This window comes from Onychostruthus taczanowskii, unplaced genomic scaffold (genome assembly GCF_017590055.1).
Source record: "Onychostruthus taczanowskii isolate IOZ18803 unplaced genomic scaffold, ASM1759005v1 scaffold77, whole genome shotgun sequence".
Classification (NCBI taxonomy): domain Eukaryota; kingdom Metazoa; phylum Chordata; class Aves; order Passeriformes; family Passeridae; genus Onychostruthus; species Onychostruthus taczanowskii.
Window position 1 is genome coordinate 5,616,494 of NW_024505561.1, and position 27,287 is coordinate 5,643,780.

A 27,287-nucleotide genomic window follows, 5' to 3' on the forward strand; every position below is an offset into this window, starting at 1 on the left:
AGTGAAAAGTATACTATCTATTAGCTTAGTAAAGCCAAATCTGAACAATCACAGAATCTGCAAAATCAATTTTATCAAACTCGCCAGTCTTCCTTCTGAAAAAGTTCTTGATTACTCATCCCAGTGAAAACTTGACAGAAAAAAAAAAAAAAAAGAAAGAAAGAAAGGAAAAAGGTACCTAATCTACTATGTAATATGTGAAAATGGGAGATTTAAAGCAGATGACAAGGCAAGGCATGAAGATAGTGCTAAACAATTGACTTGGGTGTCCTCAAACACACCAAATAATTTAGGTTGTCAGTTTTACACCTATGTATTCTTGTAAAACATTCAAAATCAGTTGTGTCACTACTGTCTAAGTTACTGTTATTGAAGGGTCACATTAATGTGTTGCTTTACCTTAAGTCTGTTCTGTCTGAAATATGAAAGCATTAATGAAAAAATACCTTAAGGGTACTGTCTTTATTACATAAAGCACAGATGCAGCCTTGATAGGTGCTGAAAAGGAATACATACAAGAAAAAAAAACGTCTATTTCTATTTACTATATACCCACTTACACATCATTGCACTATGTACTATATCTCAGTTTTATAGGCAACAAACACATCAGCTGTTCAACTCAAGCACAACAAATAATTTTTACAGCATTCATTTGCAAATTTTGCTCACTGAATTGCATTTCTTCAGCCCTTTGAAATGAATGTGATTGTTTCCAGTAATAATGGTTTCCTTTAGCACCACAACACCTTCATTAAACCACAAACAAATCATGAAACTGCCCCAGATTCTATAAAATAAATCTGTCCTTTTATCAGAAAGGAAGTACTACTGAGTCCCTTTAAAGTTAGCTGCATCTGAAAATTTTAAACCAAGAGGCAGAAGGACTTTTCTTTATGAAAGACTCATGTAGTACATAGATTTCTGTGTGCATGAAAAGTAAAAATTGATTTTTCATATATACAAAAAGTCAAATTATTTTTATTAGATCCATAATAAAAACTGTGCTGTTGTTTGTTCTGAGCTGACTTCCTTTTTTTTTATTGCTTATGTCCTCACAAATTGTTATATACATTATATACATCTAATGTTGCTCCAACTGTTTTTGCCATTTAAGAGACAATATTTCACACCAATAAAGAATATTTTAATATTATATATTATATATAAATTATAATAAATAAAATATTTTTATTGCAGAACATTTTTTAAATTTTTGCATGTGAAAAAATCAATTACAAGCAAAGTTCCACATCAAATCTTCTGTCCCTCGTTTATGTTTCTAGCCAAAAAAAAAAAAAGGGATCAGAAAGAATTATATGAATCAGTGATGATTAAGAACTGAACAAAACTTAGCTTTTCATATTTCACATGTATCTAACCTCCCTTATGGTCTGAGTTTTAACAAGTAGCTCTTAAAGAAAATTAAAATACAATCACAGCCACTGTCACTGCTACATCAGGAGCACTCTTCAGTCATGTTTTGAGCTGAAAATGCAGCAGTTTTAGAAATAAATTACTGAGTTTCCCTTGCATGGCTGCATGTACAAAACTAGGTGTGTCACTCCTAAAATCATGCTAATTAGAACACAGACACAAGGAATTTGAAAATACTAGTAGGATTTCTAGAGCTAGTGCAGAAAGCTCTCAGTATGTGATATGTGCCAACCATGGTAATGTAGCACCGTCAGCCCTGGCAGTGGTGTAATGATTCTTTGGAAGGGGGAGTAAAAAGCAAAATGAGCTGTTTGCAGCCTCTGTGGCTGACGGCAGACAGAGGTCACTTGTGTACCTGTCCTCTCAGAAACAGCTTGGGCTGCAAGGACCCACATTCTGAGACCTCAAGGCCTGGAAATGCACCACAGCAGGTACCCCACGGGCAGCACAGAGCAACAGCAACCTGTCTGCACATCCCCTTGTGGCTCCTGTCCTGTATCACCCTCCTGGATCAAGGTCTCAGCAAAACAGGTGCTCTGCAAACACGATCACAGATTCTTTACAGGTTACTTAGGTTAACACCTGTGCCCACACCTAGGTCCTACATGCTGACTCTGTTTTGCAAGAATAATGAGTATTGGCACATCCTCATAAGAGGCAGAAATCTCCCTGGCATCCATCCCTGTCTCCTGGGACTGCTCTGACAAGGAGAAAAGAAACAGGATCAGAAAGCTCAGGAAACAGCCAAGGTGGCATCACTTTGACACAGGAGATGTTAAATTACACACTAATACAGCTCTTGGCTAATTACCATAGAATAAAGAAATAACAGCAGCGATGTTTTCTTTCAAGAGCAAAAAGCACAGGAAGCTGTTGCTGAGCTGAGAAACTGCACAACTCACCTCTTGAACCTGCAATTTAAAACTTTATATTGAATTCTGTACCTACTAAGCATGACAAATATCATTGCACCATCAAGGAGTGGTATCCAGCATGATGTCAGCTGTTGGCTGTCACCAAAGATACAGAATACTGCTGTTGCTGAGATTACAGTTTGGGGGAACACAAAAAAAGAAAAAAAATCACAGAGGTACAGCAGATGTGGATGTGGCCTTGAAAAATCTTAAATACTGCCTTTACTCTGCCTGCTTCATGCTGTGTGGTTAGTAAGCACACAGCAGACAGCAGAATTGCAGCAGTATACACCTGGCTGCAATCCCATTGAAACAGGCTCCACAGACAAGGGTCATATTGGAACAAAATCCATCTAACCCTGTGACACAGGACAGCAGCGAAAATTATATTAATGTAGAAAGAGCAAAAAAACCACCTCAAACCTACAATAACAAAACAGAAAACCTATGATACATAGAAAATCACTATGACTACTTTCTTTAAAAATGGGAAAAAAAAAAGCCCAAACCTATAAATCATATTCAGGTATGTTCCTAGTGTGCTGGTGGCCTATGTAAAATAAAATGCTTGTGCTCACTGCAAACCCTCCTTCCTTAAGAGAGCAATAACAACAATATTTGCATGTAGTACAAGGGAGATAGAGTAGGGTGGAGGCAGATCTCTTTCAGTGAAGAAGAACAGTATTTTAACATGAATACATTTCTTTATAGATGTCTTAGAAGATGTTGGGCACTATCTTTGTGACTTGCACAAATGGGATGATTAGTTCTGGATAAAGGATACAATGCTATTATAATTTAGTTCTGGACGGTTAATTGTGGAATTTTCATATTTTCAATTAAATGTTTAAATAAGTTTGCTATACACGATGGAGGAAGAGTTTTGGGAATTTAGCATGCTGAGCTACACAGACAGCTACAACCTCTATATAATTTGTTTATTGCATGGTGACTACAATTACAATATAGTGCTCTGCCAAAAAAACCACACCAAAACCGTCAAAACAATTAGCTATTGCTGTAGTTTGTGGCTGTTTTTTGTAGTTTATGGCTTAATTAAAACCTTAAATTTGTCACTTAATACAATGAACATGCAGCCCATATGAACTGACTTCACAAGGCTATCAAGAAAGCACTACCACCATGACACTAAGTAATTTTGTGTGACAAGAACCACACTTTAGCATATAAGGAATTTGTATTCCAAATGAAAGCAAAAGTGACACTAGATTTATCACTCAACGAAAGACTCACAGTGTAGAAAGAACTACCTGCCCTAGGATAGACATTCAGATTAAGGTATAATTCAGAGAGTTTAATTATCTGGACAATAACCTCTGGAATAATTAAGCACTAATTCAGTTTAGTTACCTTCAGTAACATATCTCCTAATCTGTGTCTGTATAGAGAACAATTAGCTTAGTAGTAATTCTACACCCCAAAAATACTGGGGTCTAGATCTTTCCATACAGCAAACTAAATCAAGGTAAACTTCTGCTCTACATTTAAGTTGAAAAAAGTCATCACACTCATTTAAATACTCTTTCAGTCATAAATTCTTGAACCTGGTCCATGAAAACTACTGAATATTGTTATTTTATTTTGAAGGAAGTAAGGTTAGAGCTAAGTGTCTTCCTTGCCAGTCTCTATTAGTCAGAGGATGCAGACTTGTCTTCCAATGGCAATAGTTGTATTCCATGCCAGTGCCTACGTAATTTCACTTCTTGAAGGTTTTATGCTTGCACACTACTAAAGCAAGCTAAAAACATTGAGAAAACTCACAGCATTGGATTACCTCAAATATTTTCTAACCTACTTGTGGTAACGGAAGAAAACTGATGCAGTAGATTTATGTGGCTCTGAAACGTTTGACTGAACATGAACTTTGGCTAATTATCTTTTATTGCATACATGCAAAATTCAAGCACCTCCTTTACACAATACTATTTTGTTCTGAAACATTTTGGTCAATGTAAAAAAAAGTTCAAATACTCATGCTTTTATTTTTGGTGTTGTGGAGGCTTTTTAAGTCTTGAAGTCATAACCATCTATCCGATTGCTTCCTAATCCCTGTAATATTTCTAAAGTATACTTTACCTTCACAGCAAGCTCAAAGGTTGTGCCCTACTGCACGGCCATGTCATATTAACTGCCCTCAAGGGAATTTATAGGCATTAAAACTATTTCTAGTTTTTGCTAGAAAATAAGTCAGAGGAGAATGAAGAAGTGGTGCACAAAGCAAGCTTAAACTGAAGCTTCTTAGGAAGACACATTTTAGAACTCAATAAAAAGTCACAGGAGATTTCACAGAAAAAGTTCCTCAAGGAATATATACTTCAGTTATTACTCTTAAACAGCATGCTAGTGGAATCTGCTGGAACATAGCTTACTTCTTACTTGTGATAAAATTTCCCTTATTGACAACTAATGTTTTGAAGGTTTTTTTGAAGATGCAAAAAAATGAGAGTATGCAGCATTTAAAACTTCATCCATGACTTCTGTGAAATATTTTTCTAATCTTAACACAGCTTATTAAAATTGTTTTCCTGTGATTTTCTAACTCTTTTCCCTTTCGGTAGTGTGAAATATTGTACTAGTGGTAGGATTATTATGCCATTTCTGAACTGCCATCTGGTCATCATGCCATTCCCTTTCTGAACGTTATTTGTTCCTTACAGTGAAAAGCAACTCAAACTAAAATGCTCTCAGCACAACATAGAGCAAAGCTACTGGAAATCTTGAAGAAAATATAAACTATCCCTAAACACAGTAGGTTGAACTAAAATATAAATTTAGTCTTAAAGAGCTTGCTGAACTAATCAAGTGTTGTTATTATTGTCTCTCACTTCATGAAAACATCACCTCTCAAGAATATATTAAAGCTTATCAGACCTCACAATCAAACTAATGCCAGAAAAACTGAACTGTAAATCACAGTAATAAATGCACTTTTTTTTCAAAGTGTTAGAAGTTCCACTACTTTTTAGTCTTTTTATGTGGTGCCTAATTTTCTATGATAACCTCATTACACCAGAAAACAGGGAAAGGTTTCATCATTCCATTTAATGAGATAGGAAGTGGAACTTTCAAAAGTATTCACTCTTATCTGGGCTTTGCACCAGTTGAATTTAGTGTGAGTTTTATCTGAAATGAATATATTTATGTTTGGGCCATTGGAGCTGCTGAAGGAGGTAATGAGCTACCTACATTGTAGCTACAAAGCTATGCTGCTGACCCATAAGATTTCAACCAGGCACAGCAGCCACACATTACTTTTTCTTTGAGCTCTGCTGGACATCAAATGAAGGCCATCGCATGCATTGTTTTCTGAGAAATAATTTAGACTAGATAGTTTCATTTCATTTTGTTCTCTCAAGGATAAAAATGAAGGACTAAACCTCCATGGAAAAAAGAACAACACTGAAGACTACTTAAAACTACTTAGAACATTTGAGAGTAAAGATTTTTCTGTGCTCATTTTTAGCTTTGCACACTCAAGTGAAAATGAACATCGACTATGACTCTAGCTTTGGACAAGAAAGTAGCAAAACAATCACTAGGAACCACTGAGAAAAGCAAATGTAAAAAGACAGGAATTGGACAAAATATTATTAGAAGGATTTTCTATGCTCCATGCTGCTTACTTGATTTAACTTCTATTTTGAATCATTCCTACTTCCCTTCCTAAATTCTTCTTTTTGTATAAAGCTCTAAGATGTATTTTGTAAGGACTGGAATAAGAAATTTGGGGATTGATACCAGTGCTGTAACTAGCTCTCTGCAGATATCCAGAGCACTAGGTTTTGTTTATTGACTAAATTCAACAGTTTCCCTTTCATGTAGTAAATGACTGCTTTTAAGACAGTGTATAAATATTATCAATATATTGGGTTGTAATTAAAATATTTTTGGATGATAAAATTGGGGATAGAGAGGGAAGGAGAAGAGGATCAGGGGAGGAGGGGACATAAACCTTACAAACCAGGAGGCCAAAAGAAGCAGAGCAGGGGCATGCTGTGGTTTTGAAGCATGAGTAAAATTCCCTCTCTGATACATCTGTTCACCACTAGCCCACACAGAATCAGAGAATCATAGAAAATCCTGGTTTGGAAGAGACCCACAGGGATTGCTGGGGTCTAACTCTGGGCACTTCACAGGACGGTCCCAAAGAGCCACACCATGTGCCTTAGAGTCCAAGGGCTTCTTCATATCCTTTTTTCCATTTGTTCTACAATTTGTAACAATTTTAAGCTTATTAGGCTGTGTCACATAAAAATTGAAGTATTAAAGGAAATTAACCCAAAACTTTTTAAAATATTCCACTAAGTTTTTTTAATGCTCTGAAGCAGACCTTCAAATACCATGAACACATGATAAAAATTTTCTAGGAATTTACATTAGAAAAATATTTTTTAAAATTCATTAATTTTTGCATTAAAAAAGATTAAGCTGAAAGCACACCTAAGAAAGCAATAGCATGGAAGAGATTTTTCAACAGTATGTAAAGAGAAAGGGGAAAACAAAGGATAAGCTATATTACAGAATAATATGACTTCTATTGATGCTATAGATAGCATATAAGTTTACATAATAAACGTGTACTCTGCAGGTAAAATTCACAAATTACCTTTCTGATCTCAACAGGTAAAATAAGGTATGTATTTATTCACACATTTTCACATCATTTACCTCCAGTAATATATTCTATGATCTTTTTATTCATAGGTTGTTGTCATTTCAAAGCAATCTCTGCATCAATTTCTATTTCGTATGTTAAAATGATAAAAAATAGGACTTTTACAGGATCTGCTGAAGACATATTTCTGGAGACAGCATGTGGATGAACAATGCAATTTTGCCATGGTTTAGTGACAGAAATCAGGATATTCCACACTGCAGACTACATCAGGCTTGCAGCAGAAAGAATTTCACAATTTTGTTAAATTCATTCTACCATAAAGTTACCTGAAGTCATTTGAATCTGTCAATCATTTCTGTAGGCATTTCCCACTTGATAGAAGGCTTTGTGACTACATTCAAACCACATGCTATGGCGCTATGTTGAATTTATTATGACTTTCAAAATGAAGAAAGCAATGGGAAATTCAGACACCTGCTTCCTAACCCTGTATGTAAGAGCCTGGATTGAAACACTCTAGAGAAAGATCTAGAAGCTCAGCGCAGACTAGCTTCTACTGTTACATATTCACATATCTTAAATCTCTGCTTCATAATATTTCTGTTACCACGGTCAATGTTCTCAATTAAACAGCTCTGGATATTTTACTATTTTTTAAAAGGAAGATAAGAGAGCTTACTGGCATTCTTGTGCAGCATGCATGGGAGTAACAAAGCTACATTCATTTCTGCATGTCAAATTTTTTGAGGTCTCCAGGCAGAATTTGTCAACAAAAGAAGTTTCTGTCACTATGACATTATGGGCATTTGTTGGCACTGCTAAGGCTCTGGTTTCACTCATGGAAGCAACAGAGTTCCCCCCTCACTACCAAAAGCCTACCCAAAAGCATGGAAACTGCTTAAGTGTGTGAGAAACCCTTGGCATATTCCTTTATTAGCACAATAGAAGATTAACCTGGCCTACAAAAGCTTGCCTTCCTATCAATATCTCATCACTGATGTTTAGAACGAAATGTGACAAAAAAAAGATGTTAATGAAAATATTTGCTTATTTTTTATTGTTACTTGTTTTACCTAGCCATACTATAGAATAAATAAATGAATCTATTTATTTCATTGTCTTTTTACAGTTGAAAGTAGATATTTACTTTGGAATAAAAGAACAGTATTCCACCTTAACAAGGACTTATCCAGCAGAGCTTGTTTTCCAGATCTCTCCAATCACAGAGTGATATCAAGTTAGCATTAACAGAAAGATACTACTAACAATCTTAATCATAGCTAGAGAACACCCAGCTGTCTTATCAGTGATGGGAACTGAGCTGGAAGCCTTTAGAAAAAGCATCAGGACATGAAATGCCAAAGAAAATTCCTTCTTCCATTCAGAGACAAAGGAAAAAGAGTATAGCACTACTTTTACAAACAGGACTTGACAAAAAAGGAAAGAAAATAGATGCTGGCATTTTCCAACATTTCTTGTTTTGACAAAGTGAAGAAAGTAAAGAAAAGGAGGTTGCTTTAACTTAGAAAAAAATTATATATGAACAAACCTATTTACTGAACTTCTGAAGTCCATCTCTTTCACAAAAAGTATGACTTAGTCTAATTAGAAATATATGAACTAATTCACCCTTTCATGCATATAAAAAATAAGAGCCTTTTTAAATGAACTTGTACTTATGAAGTTCTTTTTTTTTTTTTTATTTTTATTTTTTATTTTCTAGAACTTTTACTAAAAATTATGGGAAAATTTCAGCTTAATCTTAAAAATTCTTAAAAATCTTGAAAATTTGGTTGAGTATTTGTTTCTGTTTTCTGCATTTTTGGATTAGTAATTTTATTAAAAAAATAATTTCCTAGATAAATTTAGAGCATCTCTTTCAAAGTAATTTTAATTTTTATTTAGTATCTTGAATGCCTAGAGTGTTACAATTCCTTTACATCAGCAATATCTATGTTAACTGCTAACTTGTGGAGTTATTTTTTGACTGTTCAGTTAAACAACTAATCAGCATTTTCTTTATATTTCCATGACTAATGTTTTATTGTTCAAATCTGGTAATGAAGCTTTTACCACTATAAGTTCACACAAAAATGATTCTATGGAAGTCATGAGGATCACAAGGTTGTAGTGCAATTTTTACGACCAGGATTGTGGAACTCCATGCTATATTTTGGAGTCTGATGTATCTACAAACAAATAAAACTGAACATGTCTCATCATAACTAATAAAATCTTTGATCTGCTAGAATAAAATGTCATTTAGTGTGAATGGTGCATCTTGTCTGTCTCTAACATGGCCCATGTCCCTGCACTTCCTATTTGTGTAACTCCCAACAATTTCAAGTGAGGCTATATATACCACGGGTAGTTTCTGACAATATTCACTAGTGAGACTGTTTTCATATAGTAAGACTGTTTTCACATGATTGGCAGAGTTTGAAGTGAACCTAATACACTCTACCTGTGGATCACTTAATCCTAATCCTTTCCTGTCTCCTTCTTTCTCAATGTCATACTTGCAAATCCAAAGCTGTGAGTTGGACAAAGTACTTTAGATGCTACCTCACTAATCCTCATATTCCATCTATAGAGCAGTCACCTCCACATGATAATCCCTGAAAATAAAATATCAGTTGACCTATCTTCTACTCTAATTCTGTCAATTGAAGAAAAGTGACTTTCACAGTTCTGAGCACCAGGCAGAACACTGATACTTGTGAAATTTCTGTAAGTATTAAGGGAAATACCAATTTTATTTCTTATTCTGTTTTCAAATACTATTCTTTAGCCACCTTCAATAGTCAGATGAATGCTAAATGGGTGATAGAATTGCCTCAGTTGATGCTTCCTGAAGTTGTCACTTCCAATGCCTGAAAGGCTGATTCCTTCATCTCCTTTGCTGCTGGTGCCAATAGATACTTGAAAATGAAGAGACAAGGGCACACTCCTGATCTTCAAATGTCAAGAAGAAAATAGGCAACTCAGTCCTCCTCAAGAACAACTAAATGTTGAAACAGAATATTAAATGCTGCATCTTCCTAAGTTACCCTAACCCTTAAGAGAAGTTCTACAGAGAAAAAAGGCTGGGGGGGAGGAAAAGAGGAAAGTACAGGGTTGAAAGCAGTTTGAAATTAAAAATGCAGTTCTACTAACAGCATATGTTAGTATACCATAGATGTCAGCATTTGTTAAATATCATACTGAATAAAATGAAGGAAATCTCCCTGATATATTCTGTTCAAGAAGCTGAAAGAGAATGATGCTTACACTTACACAAATCCATTCAGTACCTACTGAAGAATAGAGCAATAGCTTCAGACCTCATTGGAACAAATGGAAAAATTTCTACCAAACCTAAAAGTTATTCTATGCCATCATAAAAGCAAAGACAACTCTACAGAGATTGTGCTTCCAGAAGGTTCTGTATTAATTAGACTTTACTCTTAGTCTGACTAGACTATTCGCTCATTATCACATCAACATGTATTTTGTACTTCCCTTGGCAGGGAACATCCTGGGATAAAGAAAAAAAATACCAACAAGAATTTTGGAATGTCGTTAATCCCAGGCAGGTCTACTTTTTATTTAAAATTTTGTAAAAATTAAACCCTTATCTATTTTTTTCTTTTTTAATAAATCCATATTCATCCTTTAATACATAACACTGGGGAGAGAAATAGCAATCCTTGGGAAATAGGTTAAAAAAATCTTATACTTCCACCTATTCCTAACATCATCTAAGCTGCTTTTAAGATCTTTTCATAATATTACTCATTTTCCTGATGATCTGGGCTGTGCTAAGTTTTGGCCTGTAGCCTGAACAGCAATGTGAAAGGGTATAACTGCTTAGGGGACATTAGTCACAACACGGAAGTCATATGCTGGCCAAGAGGGACATGAAAAAGAGAACATATTATGCTTTTGAAATGTTGGCTATATTTTGTTCTATGTCTTTGGTATAAAACCCTTTTTCTAGCTTTTTAAAATTCACCAGCTGTTAGGCAATTCTGCAATAAGTAAACAATTCCATGGTGAATTAGGCAATCACATCTCTTTTGTGGAAAACTTTGGGTCTTTAGCTCTGTACATCTGTGGAGTCACAAAGTATTGGTATTTAATTTTCATGTTGAAACACTGTTTTCAGTTTTGCAGACACAATCACACTAAAGATTAAGTAATACCATGGAAATGCCTGGTAATGCTAAAAAATCATATCAGTCTGTTAATAAGCCAAAGCCTTCCATAACATGACATGCTATTGGAAAAAAAAACAAACAAAAAAAAAACATGGGTGCACATAAGGATTTAAGCCTTCAGGTTTTTGTTTCACTTACTCAGAGTACAAGGTTTTCCTACAAATCCTGTCAATTAAGTCCAGGTATTCATGGTTTTCCAGGTAGTGGCATCATGTCAGGTTTTTATTAAAAAATGTTTAGTGACAAATATATCAGGAGAAGAGAATGTAGAGATGAGTCGCATCTGAATTCAAACACAATAGGGTGACTTGTCTACTCACCCCTACTCCAACATTTTTTGCTGCAGTAAAATTCAGGTTTTACTGATGATTTTTCTTCAGATTTATGATTCCTTGTGAGACACCCTTGGGGAGAGAAAATATGTCCCCAAGGTTGTATTTGTAGTCTGCTAAAAACAAAGAACCCTTGTCAAATAAATAGGAATCAGTCAAGAGAGCTTCTCATCTGACAGTGAATAGAATGTGCTGAATAAGCACTGCACAACAACTCATCAGTTTAAACCTTCCAAGAGGGATTTCTGTTATGCCAACCCTGATACCTATGAGATCAGCAACTGTAATTAGCATCAGAACTAGGCCACCACTTGGTACTCCGACAAACTTCAGATCCCTTCAATATTCGGGCAGTATTTTAGAAATTTAAAATTGGAATTTTGAATTACACTAAGCTGTGGGCAGAAAAGGTTCCACTGTTGCTAGGAGCTATTCTGATGCTGTCACAAGTAGTGCCTGGTCAAGCTACAAGACAAATGAACCTCAAACTTTCCTTTGGGATGTCTCTTTCCACCTACAACTGCCTCTGACTGAATGGTGTCCCATTGTCCAAATGAGGGAAAGAGGAGAAGGCAGGAAAGAGTCACACCCTATTCAACTCCCGGCCCTGTATGGGAAAGAAGATCTATGATATTTGTCTAAATGAGCATAATGAGCATATAAAATCATGTGCTATCCATGGGAATACATCAAGGAATACTGTTAGGGAAAGCTGCCAGCAGGTAAAGAGGAAGACTGAGGAATTTGACAAACCAAGAGGGAAATCTGGACTCAGTGTTAGCTAACTATGTACAAGTTGCTGGAGGCTTGCTTTCCCAGTCAGTTTTATATAGACACAAATATCAGCGTTAACACACTTATTTGCATTGTAAATTAACTGTAATCGACAAATAGTTAGTTACAAATTTACTAAAAGAGAAACAAAATGTTGTCCACAGTTCTCCAGATTTCTGAAGTTCAGTTCCCCAGGAAGGCTTCAGGGATAATCCCAACCTTCTCTGTGGACATAGTCGCCCACAGACTGTCATAGATCTGCAAAGCTGTGCACAAGACCTTGTCCCTGGCCACAGAAAATCCCATGGGGAAAGGTGGTGGGAGCAGTCCTGTCCCCTGCAGCATGTAGACATAAGAGAGGGGACTGTGAACACCCTGGGGCAGGTCCCAGATTAACAAGCTCTGCCAACATGTGGGAGGCCAAGGTAGGGGGTCATTAGTCAGGACATGCAGAATCAGCATTTCTGTGGGCCTGCCCAGATGGCCAGGCTTGCATACAGGATCCAGCCCATGGCTAAAGCTGCCTTAGAAACAGAAATATCCCATTTTTTTTTCACAAGGCATATGGGAAGATTACAGGGGATATAAATTTATCACTGACCATCATTCATTAGGTTTAGCTACACATTTGCCTGTTCAAATGAAAAAATGAATACTCTACAAAAATAAAATAAATGTGTACAATGGCAGTGTGAAAGAAGACACTCAAAAAATCAAGAATAGGAAACCTGTTACAAAAATGTAATGGATATTGTGTATAAATCAGTCATCTAATGCATCTATGGCTTTTGTCAACATCTGATAGTTACATAACTCTATCTCTTATACAAAGCCCAGTTGTATACAGTTGCACACTACAATAGCATTTTTAATATATCATCCTTCTTTTGAAGTCTAATCATAGGGAGGGACCACACATGATACAGAATTATTTTGTAAAGATATGATAATTTAATACACATATACTTGAGCCCACACCATCCCATTATAGGATATGAGGGGTACCTTAGAAAGTTCTCTGAAATTATAGGATGCTTGAATAATTTTCTATAATTACCTAGGTAAATACAATTCTTATCTTTTGTCTTGATATTATCAGATATAAAATGAATATTCTTATAAAGGTATTTAAATTTTTAGAGAAAATTAAAAAAAAATACAAACTATACATTTCATTATTTCATTTCTGTAAGGTAATTTGGATTTTTTCTCACATAATAAAAGCAAATTTTTGCTTCAGCATCTGACTGAAGCAATTATTCAGACAAACAAATAATTTTTTGAAAATAGACTAAATATCTAAAAGCTCTCAGTTAATTTCTGTTCGTCTATATTTCTATCTAGACACATACTCTTGGAAATAGCCCTGAATAACAGAAGATGCATTAACTATGCAGTTACAGAAGTGATAGCACCATGTGTCTAAGTGTTCTACTCCACAGGATGTTGGGGCTTTTTCTTACCTATACCTCTTGATGATGCAATAGGAAGTCTTCTATACCCTGTAAGAACCCCACTTATTATGAAATGGATTTCAACTTACCATAAAATCCTCCAAAAATTGTCTTCAATATTTTCAATATTCATTAACCATTAATGGAAAGAAGTAGTAGGAGTTTGTTTTGGAAACGTGTTTTTGATAATTGTCTAAAATTTGAGAGATTCCAGGTCCTTGGTAGCCTCCTTCTTTATCTGGATCCAATGAATGAGTAAGATTAAACAGTAATGAATGGAAAATTAGAAATTTTGCATGTGATCTTTTTTGCTTGGGAAGTGACAATTAGAAGGGAAGTAAGCGAACAGAAGGCAAGAGTGGTATACAATAGAGTGAGATACATTCAACATTTAGGATTATTGACAACCCCAAATTTCTAAGAGCAACAAATCAGAGAATAAAGAAACATCCAGAATAGTGTAGTTGTATTTATGCAACAAAACAAACATTGGCCAAAAATACAGGGATGTTACCATGAGAGACAGAATTGCCAGAAGCAGAAATTTGACAGACTTGATTAAGCTGCTGGTCCGTCAAGCCTGGCTCAGCCTCCAGCTGCGACCATTGCACAACAGCTCAGAGACAAATCCCCTTCAGAGCAACTGCACTATGTGGTGCTGTACATTGGGGAAAGCATTCCTCTCCGTCCCTGTGCCTGTCATCCTCCTTCCTGAAGCATGAGATTAGATTACCTCATTTCAGCATACCTACCTACAGTTACTATTCCTTGTCACACAATTATTGAAAAATATCCAGCTGCAGCTGCAGACTCTGTGATCTTCCATACTTTGCCAACTTTGGTGGTGCAACTTTTATCCTTGGGGCATTTATACACATTCCAGGGATAAAGAAAACATTTTTTGCACGGGGATATGAGAAGTATACATGAGAAAGGAAAATTAATAATTTAAGCAAATATGAAACTGTTTTTACAGATAAAAATTCAACCAGATCCTGGATACTGTAGACATTAATGAAACAGTCAGGACACACATATTTGGTTTAAGTGGCAAGAAACAGTGCTGCAAGTTTTGAGTCAAGTTCTGTTATTACCCCCAGTAAAATATTTAAGTTCCAGGAAGAAACTGTGGCCATTAAGAAGCTACACTAAAATACTGTATCCTTATATATTCAAAGTAGCATTTTTCATTAAACAATATGGTTTATGAACAGTAGTTCAAATAGTAGCCATTTGTGAGTGTGAAAAGCTCAGAAAGATCATAATGTAAGCACAAGACTTGAACAATAGTGATATCATCCTAAACATTTCTACCAGGATGATATCATTATAAGGTTTTCTGCAATACTGTTCTGCTCCACTGTGCTATTTATCCACTTTCTTACATCCCTTCTTATCACAGTCTCTTCATGTCAGCCTCCTTCCATTCATCTCTTCCCTTCTCACTTCTCTCCTGCCTTATCAAACTCTCATGTGTCTCCACATGCCTCCTTTTTTATCTTATCTTGTGTGTGAAAGTACTGGCTTCAGCACATTCAATCAAAATGTGCTGAAAACCTAACCCACTGAAAAAAGTCATGGACTTAGTATGTATTTTGTACCCCTTTTCTACTACATGCTGTAGCAGGGACATTTGACACTTTAGTACAATATAGCAGGGCTATGCTATCAGTTGTTACTTAAGAGCTACCATAGAATAAATACATGCATTAGCAATTTTCTGTATTTATTTTTGGAAGGCAACCTGAGAGACAAATTATCTACCTCCAAAAACAGATATAAATAAGCATAAATCATGCAGATGTTTTCCTCCTCCCTGTCAGTGTATTTCAACTGCTGGAACATGCTGAACTTGTTTACCTTTTGAGAGACGCAGCCCAGTTTACAGAGGAACACAGCCCTGAAACATGCTGCATCCCTCTCAAAAAAACATTTTGCAATATGAAGCAAATATAGGTCACTTTCTAACTGATCCCAGATTGAAAAAAAAAAAAAAAAAAAACAACCTGGAAATGCAAAAAAATGGTATACATATGTAAGGAAGCACTTCAGTGCTAAGGCCTTGAAATAAGGGATCTTGCATATGGTCTGTGCCTTTACACTCAAAAATATCACATACTCAGTTTTCAAAAGTCATTACCAGGAGCTGTGATTTTCAAATAATTAAAAATACCCATTTTCCTCTCTCCAAAGTGAGCCAGAATACTTCCAAGGTACAGATAATGACAAATGAAATAAGGTCCTATTGTTTTTTTAGTAAAGTCTATGCTGAAAGACAAATGTGTGGGAGCAGGTTGAGACCCTAAAGCATAAGTCTGACATAAGAAAGAAAATAACGTTTTCTAGTGATCCCAATATTATGAGACACTCCACTCTGATGTGCTTACATTTACAAAACTACAGATACCTCAAGAGCAATGAGATTTACCCTTTTTCTGATATTTAGTATACTTTTGACCACTAGAAACAAAAGTTTACATCTTATCACAGAGCAAGCTTTATTTGTTACTTTTTCTCTAAACATATATATTCCTGACTATATCTACAATACTTTGCAAGGTGGAGAATGACCAAACCATAGGTCAGCTACTGTTGTAACAATGTTGTCCTGATGTCACCATTAACCCCTTTGATTATTCTCGTAAAAAAAATTTAAATTTTAAAACATCACATTTCCTCTTTGGTTTTATCTAGTTTAAACTCCCTTCTGCTCTGTTTATTATAAGGTTTTATGCACCTTTGAACCTTCAAAGCACTGCACATGCTAAGCTTTGCTATTCCAAAGCATAAAGTGAGGCTCTATGAAAAGCTAGACAAAATTTATTTTTCATTTGACTTTGATTTGAATATTAGAAATACAGACTACTTCAGTTCTCACTCTTTTCCAGGCTTCACTGAAGGTGCTCCTATGTTCTTCCTTGAGGCTGAATTTTGTTCTCCTCAGAGAGGTCAATTATGTGGGCTAAAGAAGTGGCAGAAATAACAGCATTGGGAAGCTGCTGAAATGTCAGGAGAAATCCTCAAAGGCTTTTTTTTTCAGGTGAGAGTTGCCGGAGCAGTAGAACAAATACACTGCTCAGCAACAAATATTGATGTTCTCTCTCTTTCGTGAAGGCTGTGACACAGACTGATATCTTACTGCTACAGAAACGCTGCCCCAGCCAACACCCTTCCAACACCCTCAACACTGTGTACTGTGGCAGATCAAAAAAACAAGATTATTCTGTTAAGGGAGTTGTGCAATATTCCTAATTCTGAAATATTTTACAAAACCTCCCAGAAATGCAGCCACATCTCTCCAGTACTTTCTACATCCTTCCACTGAGGTTCCCGCTACCCCATACCCAGAAGAGGACCTCTGGAGCCACAGTGAACAATGGTGGGAGAGAGGACCAAGGAGGTCAGACCTGGCCTTGCAGGCTCTTTTAAAGCATCAGTCATCTTTTAAAACATCAGTCTTACTAAGAAACCATGCAGTGAATTCCTATGACTTTGATACCTGCTGCTGGACAATATCACAGGTATGCTCTTTTCTCTCTGGTTTAGTTCACATCTCTGGCCTCAGAAAATTTGCAGAAGTTATTATGAAAGAGGAAAGACAAAGAAGAAAACACAAGCAGGTTAAGATGTTCTGGACAGGATATTTCCTTGTCTACATTTTGGATTTCCCTTTTTCTTTTACTCTGATACCCACCAAAGACAGGTAGTACAGTGACAAACTGCTCCTATGATGAAAAAGGGAACCAGTAGCCTTTCCAAACACTACAGATATATCAAATAATTCTGGAGAAAAATCCACTGATGTAAACCCAGAAGACTCTCATATCCTTATCACAGGAAAATAGGAATCATAAAATGGACTAACATATTATAAGTTTTACCTCTGAATTAATCCTGCTAAGATAGCAGGAAATCCTAGAAGCAGAACAAAACCTGCAGCCCTCTGGAAGTTGAACTAATGAACCACTTGAAAAGGGAGTTGATCAAAATTAACATCAAACCCAACGAAAGCTTCTGCCAAATACTGCACTGCCATCTTTCTGCTGCAGGCAATACCTGTTCCCCATGGAGAATCCCTGCAGCTGTGCTCCCTTTCCCAGTGCATGGAGCCAGTTTCATTGCTTTTGATTGTGACAAGACAAAATCTGGAAATGAAACCTCATCTTGCTCACCCTTTCAAAAGGAAGAAAGAAATAAGGCACAATTTTTGACTTTAACATATGAAGTCCATAACTATAATTTCAAATTCTTGCTAGTAACTGAGATGGCTCTTTGTGGAAAAATCCAGATTCTCCAACTAGCTTTCACAGTTATTTAGTCAGTCATAAATATTAAATTATTCACAGTTCATTAAGCCATCTAAAATTAATTTCAACTCACTTTAATACTTCTCATTGCTCACTTACATATAGAACTGGAAAGCTATCAGTACGTAAATGTATCATATTTATGATACATATCTACGTACAGATATAAGCATATGTAAATATACACATGCTGAGAAATAAAGTTGGATACAGCAATCCAAATCTTCAAAACAGGTGAGTTTAATGGATAGTCTTTAAGCGAGCTAACCCTTAAAAGTACAAGGAAAAACACAACATGAAAAGGCTCTTGTTCTCATATTTCATATGATAGAAAATAATTAATTATGGTATTGCAATAGTTGCTTTAAATGCATAGAAAAAATCAGGTTATGATTTTGGAAAAGAATTGGAAAATTTCTCTCAGGAAGTTTGCAAAACCCTATCAAACTCCAAAGATTCTTCTCCTTTATTTGACAAGACTTTGATAATGTATGTTAGAGACCCTGGCTCAATCAATTCTCAAAGGACAGAATACAAATCTCAAGTGCTTCAGCAGGCAAAATAGGTATGAAAAGCTCTTGAGACTGATTTTCCTACACAATTTGCTGTCCTCCCGTTTCTGTTCCAAGCAATACTGACATAGCACTTTTCTATGAATTTTCTGCATATTTTTCTAGTTCTAATTCTGAGAAATAGTTGAAAAAGATCTTAAATATGGCAGAATAAAGTGGAAGAAAAAAGATTGACTCCCAAACTGATGCAAACAACCATTTAAAAGGATTTTAAAAAAGGCAAGAAACAATATAAATTTTCATTTGACAATCTGTTTGTAAAACTCGTCTGTAACTGTACCATCATTTTCTTCTAAAAATGAAGAAAAGCACACACAGCAGCTTCACACATAATACCTTTCCTGTCAGTGCTGTTGCTTAATTAGCTAATGTGACGTGAACCTTATGATAAAAATAATTGAGTTGGGGTTTTCAGTCTCTGAAGAGAGGCATCAACATGTAGGTTATTCTCACAAGATACAGCCTTTATATACTGCGAATATTAATGTGATGGGAAGAAGGGACACCAAGCTATTGTGCAGAGGAGGGCTATACAGAACTTCTGTCTCAACTTAGACTAAAAATGCTACTTAGTCTACAGGGCATGCTTACTTTTTTAAAAATCTTTATAAGAAATTGGTAATAAATATAAATATATGTACATTTTAACTAGCATTCCCATTATGCAGCAGTTTTTTTCAGTGATGGCAGTTGGAATATGAAACTTAGAAAAGTTTCTTCTCCCATTCTTTCCTAAATAGCCAAGGGAAAAACATCTGACGCGTAATACATAACTTCTGCATTTAGGTGCAACAGATACACAGATGTGAAAAAGAGTCAAAAAGTCCACCAAAACAGCAACAGAAAGTGATTGGTTAAAAAAAATTCTACAAATGGTGATATATAAATCTGCATACACTATTTCTTCATCTTGATCCTCAGGAGAAGACAGACTTCTCTCTGATGCTTTGCCATTTTATATTCAAATGCATTATTCTTTAAGGTGAAAGAAGGCAATTACTGAGAAAAAATGTATTACCAGTATTGTCAATTCATTAATATGAAACAAACAAACCTGTATTACAGCACTGATGTTTTGAAACCAATACCTCTAAATTTTTGATCAAATGTTTTTTTTTTCTTCTTGAAAAAAGTGTAAGTTGAAAATCATTTCGTAGACATAACAAAGTCTTCTGCTGTGTTTTATAATGTGTCAATTTGTAATTTAATGGGCCACTCATCTTTCATTCTCTGCACAAGGAAGAGTAAGCAGCACATTATAAAAACACTCACTTCTTGCCTCACTTAACTTCATTTAACTTGAATCATTTCCAGAACAATACATAAAAACAGTGCCTACCACAATTTGTACACGTGTGGTCCCCCTGCAAAATTAACCATCATGAAACAGCACATCTCCTGAAATTTGTATTTCTTTCTGGAGGACTGAGAATGCACTTCAGGAACAGTGCTGGGCAAGAATGTACTCTTCATTGTGCCAACACATTAAAAAAAAATGCCCTTCATGCCATGATCCAGAAATTATCTCCCCCCACAAAGCAATGGAACTGGAAAGTCAGTAATTCCTTTTCTCTAATAGCACTAAGTATTTTCTTCAAGTTTTCTTCCTTCTGATAGCAAATATTGCATGTTTTCCTGTGATAGAATTTTTATTTTGAACAGATGTAAATAAAATGTAGACAATACTGCTGGAGTTTCCAGCAGGCATTTTATGAGGAGGAATTTTCTCTTTGTCTTGACATTGGCATTCAAGATTAGTTCCATTTTTTCTTCCTAATTAGCTTTTGCAAGACAATTGTGTGTTTGAAACAAACAGAATACTTTCCCTCAGGGCATCAGAAGCTTAATCTTTCCAATTTCCTTTCAACGGACATTGAAAACAAAGCAGTGTATTGTAACTCAGTTGGGAATTAAGAACTATGTGACACAAAAAATGGAAAAAGCACTATGTAAATAAATTTAACATAGATGTCAATAAAAATATAGTAAGGAAAAATCCTTTAAGCCACCTTGTCAATACCTGACAGAATGGCCTGTTCACATGAAAGGCTCTTTGCGTTTCAAAGGAAGTTAAGACTCTAACTTAACCAAAACTGAGGAATTATATATTCACAACACACTGAGTGATTAGCATCAAATAATTTGAAATATCATAAACAATCTGAGATTTTTCCAGTCACTTTATCCAGCAGTCTTCTTTGTGACTCAAAAGACATTTTAAAACTTTGATCATTCTACAGAAGTAATAGTCCCTCCTTATACCTGGTATAAAAAAAAAATCAGTAACACTAAGCATGCAGTTACAAGATTACCATGACAAACCATAAGGCTGTTAATGACCTTTTAGATGGAAGTTGCACTCATAAATCTTATCAATAAAAATAATGGTTGGAGCAGTTTTCAGATTCTGATCAACAAGTCACAAAGAAAATAATTGCAGGTCCTTATTTAAAATTTTTGAAGAGTTGAATTGAAAATTACAATCTTTGGGGCATATGGCACTCCAGCATGACAGCCTGTCAGGAAAAGAGCTCTGTGGTGTGTTTTTTTAGGATTGCTCACATTCAGACTTTCACACGTAGTACACAGTAATTTCTACTGTGTCCCATTTACAAATAATGCTACACACAAGCACGGTGTGTGCAACATAGACAGACATTACAAAACTTCTTAAAAGTGGACAGGAGTCTCATTCCTGTGTAGATTTCAACTTCAGCTGTGCCTCCTAACCAGTGTCCAGCAAGGTACTTACTGATGTGTAGAGGAAACCTTCTCCATTTAGGGCTATATACAACCCAGTCTTTACACCCTGGATAGCAACAACTCGAAGTCCCACTGGTATAAGGTTGAATAAAGCTGTGAAGAAAACACATGACCAGATATAAATATGCTACAGTTAATACAATAGTCTAATAAACATCATTAGCAGAAAAGAAATAAAAAAAGTTTAATGCCGTTTTAAACTGCATATTTTTTTAATGCTTTTAAAATTAGACTAACTCAGAAAATCTTGCTTCTTTGATTCTGGGAAGTAGCTCTTTATTTTTCTGGGCATTTTTATGGTTTTCAGCTAAAAGGTGCCCTCATCAAAGACTGATGTCAAGGAATCTGTGATTTCAATTTTTTTTTTCTTTGTTGAATGATATATTTGATATAAGCAGTATCAAATGGTGTCAGGTAATGACAGAGGCTTATTATAGTTCATAAAAGCACTGAAATATATGCTTGATTCTAAATGGGCATAAATGTTACTGAACAGAATACAGAACCATTTGGGGTAATAATTAGAAAATAATCAGAAAACCACCTAATAACAAATACCCTAGAAAAACTATATACCTCTGTAGTAATCCAAACAGCCACAACTTTGATTACTGTGTGAAAAAAGACCAGTGTGAAGAGTGGGAGCTTACCAGCCTCACCACAGAAAAATACAAGTTGTATAAGTAGGTGGCATGAACCAATTCTTCTAAAATTAATGCCAGCACACACCTATATTACATTTACTGACTCATGCTAAAAAGTTAGATGCAAATCACACATCAGTTTTGGAAGAAAAGACCTGGATGAGACAAAGTTTATGCTAAATGTTTTTCCACTGTGGATAAGCCAAGGACTCCCAAGTCCTTGGATGAAAACCAAAGCCACAACCTGTGTATCCAACATATGCAGTGGGGACTATGTTTCCACCAAGTCAGGTGTCAGGAACACAATAACACCTACAGTGAGTTCCTCAAAATTTAAGAAGGACATCCATAGGTGTGATCAAAAAGTGTACTGGATGAGGCTATCTGTAATCAGGATGCCAGAGCTAAAGCCCAAACCAGGAGAAAAAGAATCATGTAATTGCAGTGGATAAATACATTTCTCAAGGTGTGAAAATTCCTGTTTGGTCAAATAAAAAAAAAATCCATCCAGTTTGTTTATGATGAATATGATCAAGTCTTCAGAACTGAGAAAAAAAACCAAAACATAGGTAGACTACTAGAAATATAGGCATGTATAAAAAAAAAGAGAAACCTTTCCTTTGGCATTGTCATGCAGAAAAATAATGTGGAACATCAGATAATTTTAGGAATACACAAAGACAATATAGAGCTAGGAATTGTAGTAGAGTTCTTCCTGGAGCGGTAGAAAGAAAAATATATTGAAAAGAGCTCTAGAAGAATATAGAATTAGCACAAATAAATTTTAATTTCTGTAATTTCCAAAATTCTCCATTATGCTAGGATATTACAGTGCTGTTTACTAAAAAAAAATATTTGGTATAGATAAGGTTCCCTCTCTATTAAATGTAAAACAGTGAAATATGGCACTCACAGAAAAGATATCCTAAGAGTATATAGGCTAAAGACTGCATGGCTTGAGGGCTTTTAGTTCAGTGTACTTTGGAAGTCAAAATTTAGTTATAAACTCCTCATTGTCCATTCATTTCATTATCCTCAAACGAAACAATGTCAAAACCAGCAAAATCACTGTTGTGGGTTGTGGAGGTGGAGCCTGTCACAGCAAAACAAAGTATCAGACGGCTACTGAGTTTGGGTTTTTTCCTACAAAAAAAAAATTGCAGGAGCAAACCAGGCTAAAGGGACTGAGGAAACAATTGAAGGGACACAAGGAAGGAAAAACAAACAATACTTATATAAAGAAAAGAGGTGAACACAAAAGACAAGTCAGACATGAGAAGTAAGTCAGCTAATAAAAAATAACTCATAGTCATAGAGGTCCAGTCAAAACTTCTGAAATGTAGATATTATTTACCATATTACCAATAAAAATAAAGCACCAAAGCTAGGGGAAAAAAAAGAAAAACAAAACAAAAAAAACCCAACAAAAACAACAACAACAAAAAACAAAAAAAAAACCAAAAAAAAAAAAAAAAAAAAAAAAAAACCAAACCCCCAACCACCACTGAACAAGAATTACAGGCCTGTAACACAGCAGTGTTTTGTGCAGCTTACAAAGTTAATGAAGTGACTTATAGTTGCTGGTGAATTCAGAAAGCACTATGGAAGGCATGCAATGCATCTTTTACTGCCACCAAATTTTAACTGGAGATTTTCAGAGACCATGTAAATAGTCCAAACCCTTAAAATTTTAGAGTATGACCTGAAATGCTGCAATTCTGCACAGTCAGAATATTCAATAAGCTTCACAGAATCCTCCAGGCTTGAGGAAAACTAGGGAGACCAGTCTACATTCAGCTATTGATTGACAAACGTTTAGCAATGTGTTTCATACTGGGGACAGCAAAACATGCACCAGGAAGGCACAGCATGTGGTTTTAATACACTTTGAAGCAGGCCAAAAGAAATTTGATTTTCTCCAGAACCTGACTGGGCAGTACACTTCACTGAGCAAGGTTTTGCATTCAATTACACATTTCAAACATTCCTAGGATTCACCTTTGGCATACCTCACTCTAGTAAAAACCTGCTCTGAGAAAAACAGCCTTCTAGAGTCGGCTGGCATTCCAGTTCTGCACAGCCAAACATATGTTCTTATCTGAGGGGGTTGCTAAAATGAGCCATGTCCCCTGATTCCTTCTCTCTTTACGAAAATGATCTGAAACCAAGACCTGGGGAGTGAGGTCCCTGAACATCTTTATGTGCCTAAAGCCAGTTCAGTGAGTCCACTGATGAGGTGGGCTCAGGGGCACCCCCAACAGCCCAGGAAATACAGCAGTGTGGTGCTCAGTGTTCCCATGCTGCACGCTTAAGTAGAAATGAGGTGGGCTCAGGGGCACCCCCAACAGCCCAGGAAATACAGCAGTGTGTGGTGCTCAGTGTTCCTATGCTGCACGCTTAAGTAGAAAGCCTGGCAATTCCAAATGTAAGCAAGGGAACATCAGGGAAGACAAGGGAACTGACTGGCAAAAATGGTGCAAGTAAAACCTTTTCTCCTTGTCAGTGCTAAGAGTGCACACTCCCTTAGCTTTGCTTGGTATTCTATCTAAAACACAACTATAAAGCATTTGGGTTCTCTGCCTTTTCCTAAGCCTGCAAGCCTACTCCTGCAACAAAAAGGTCAGAAAATAGGGGTGGGACAGTTAGCAGGAACAACTGGCATGAGAAAGGGTTATTTGTTTAGTTTTCATGGAGGAGACTTACAGGAACTCCAAATCTGAGTTGGGTTCTAATCCTCAAAAAGTTTTAGCAAAAGTTTGAGTCCACTTTTTTATAAGCAATCACTCCTTTCTTGAGCAAAACACAAAACCACCATATAACTTTTTCCTTCTTTTATGTTATAACAACACAGTCCATTAACTTGAAATCTGAAATGCCTGAAATCAGATATTTCATGTACTTGTGGAAGTCTATTTAAGTACAACTGACTTGTAGCTGCAAGAAAATTGCTATTACAGATCACTGTTTTTCTCAAGAATCTTGCTACACACTGACTGCTCTAAGAGTTCTGAACTTGCAGCCTCTTCCGCACGCACACTGCCCTTGTGGCAGTTAACAAAACTTTCCACAGTACCAAGTCTCCAATCAGATCAAGGCAACTACTTCTTCAATTTATTTTCATCTGCAGGCCCACAGGCAAAAATGTCAACTCCATCAAAACATCTTTTAGACTGGCAATGACTGCGAGAGGTTCGGTGTTTAGAGATTTGTCCATCCATTTCTTATGGAGCAAACCAATTCTAGCTGCCTGATCTTAGAGAAGATATAATTAAAACTTTTTTTTGGGGTATGACTGAACATTTACCTGTCAGACTAAGATTATCCCAGTGGGAGAAACAGGCTTACCTAACTCCCAGAGGAGGTGTAAATAGATGAGTAAATGCCTGTATAATTCTTTGAAGACAAACTTCAGTAAAAACCAGTGCAAGCATCAGGCTGCAGATATATCAGTACAGTAATCCAAAATTAACATTCATTAATCCAAATTTAACAGCACTGCAGGTGTTTTTTTTCCTAATCTTTATGTGCTTTATTTCTATCTAATTATCTCCTTTAACTTACCAGGGTGCTGTAAAGGTTATTTTATGAGTACCTTCAAACCAAAATATGATAGTGGTAGGTATTTTATAAAGACTTTAAAAAGATAATACTTCCACATTCAATTTGGAAAATATAAATAGAAGTATGCATTAAAATATGAAAAAAAGGGAATGTTAAATGGTTGCAGGACTTTTTGAAGAGCAACTCTACCAGGTACCAGGCACCACAAAGGAAGTAAAGCATGTTGCAGCATAATAAAAGATGTGCACTGCACAACCAATAAATTTTTATTGGATAATGTTCACTTTTTCATTTATCAGTTTATGAAATAAGACTACCAATAGGTAATGCTCTTTTAATCACAGAATATTATAAACATGTTATAAACACAACTGTAATTTCATAAGGGCTGTCAATTGCAACATTTGAGTGTTACAATCAGGTCTATCAACTATAAAGGAAAGTATCATCATTTACGTTGCATTTTTTGTGTGGCTGTTGGCTGAGATACTCTAGGTGAATTTAAAAAAGCTATAGAGCTGAAAGATTCAGGGTTTCAATCTCAGAAATTAAAAAGTTGGAATTGTCTGCTTCTCAAATTAATTAGTCTTCCAACTAAACCTACCCTTCATTCAGAAGACAAAACTTTGAAGAGAGACCAAAGCGTAAAACTGAGCTGGTTTAGGTGGAGAGGACAGGAGGAGAATATAACGCTTGTTACTACAAGCACATATGGAAATAATTTCTATCTCTTTATGACTTCTGTGCAGGAGCTTCTTTTTCCTAATTAATAAACATGAGGCCAGTGAAGCAAGATGCATTTGCACCTGTAAAGTCCAGGAACATTAGAGTGAGTGTGACAGCTACACTGAGTAGGACCTCAGTAACCAAAGCTGCAGCTTTAACCACAGTCACTCCTGCCTTTGCTACAAGCAAGACACAAAAGCAAACCAGAAACTGAAAGGTATTAGGGAAATTAAATGGAAAAAAAAAAAAAAAAAACAAAAAAACAGCTAAAACAAGATATCACTGAGAGGCAAAATAAATACAGACTGAACACACAAGATTGTTTGGCTGACAGCCTTAATTTGGGGAAGTGATTTAAGGAAACAGCACCATTAACCAATAGGTGCATTAATTACCATTGTTTCATGAAGCATCATTATCTTGGAAAAGTTATAAAAAGAAATTACAACCATGAACTGAAACCTACTGGTCTGTTTAGGTTGGGTTCTAATATCATGGCCATCAACATGAGCAGACAAAAGCACATTCATGCAATTACACATTACATCTTCCTTCCTTTTTCATGCAAGTTTTTGCACACTGATACACTAAAAATCTTGTCCTCTCTCTCTCTGCAGTCTCTAGACTTTACTCAAACTGGGACAATAAGCAGCTGATTAAAACAGCTGATACAACTCAGATGACTGAGTTGTTTTGACTTCAGATAGAAGCAAATCTTAATCTTAGTTTGAGCTACCTTTCTATAACACTGTGACTCCAAAGGTGCGTGAAGTTATGTTTACTGACATACACATAAAACGAGTACAAAATTATATAGGCACTTGAGGGAATTTTAACTTCAAACACTTGAAGACTAACTGCTTGACACAGAACACATGGCAACAGCACAAAAAGTAGCGGCATGACTAAGCTTCAAACAGTTTCCTTGCGGAAGACAAAAAAGAAACTCCATCTTTTTTCCCTCC

At 35.8% G+C, this 27,287-nt stretch overlaps 1 protein-coding gene across 5 annotated transcripts in view; it reads right to left on the reverse strand.

The window, feature by feature from the left end:
* The window catches only part of FGF14 (fibroblast growth factor 14), a 378,598-nt gene that overhangs the window by 63,148 nt on the left and 288,163 nt on the right, over positions 1 to 27,287 (reverse strand). For all 5 annotated transcript variants that reach the window (XM_041423406.1, XM_041423404.1, XM_041423407.1 and 2 more), the window contains one exon: positions 21,381 to 21,484. In XM_041423406.1, the coding sequence (XP_041279340.1) occupies positions 21,381 to 21,484 (104 nt within the window). The remainder of the gene's footprint in view (positions 1 to 21,380; positions 21,485 to 27,287) is intronic.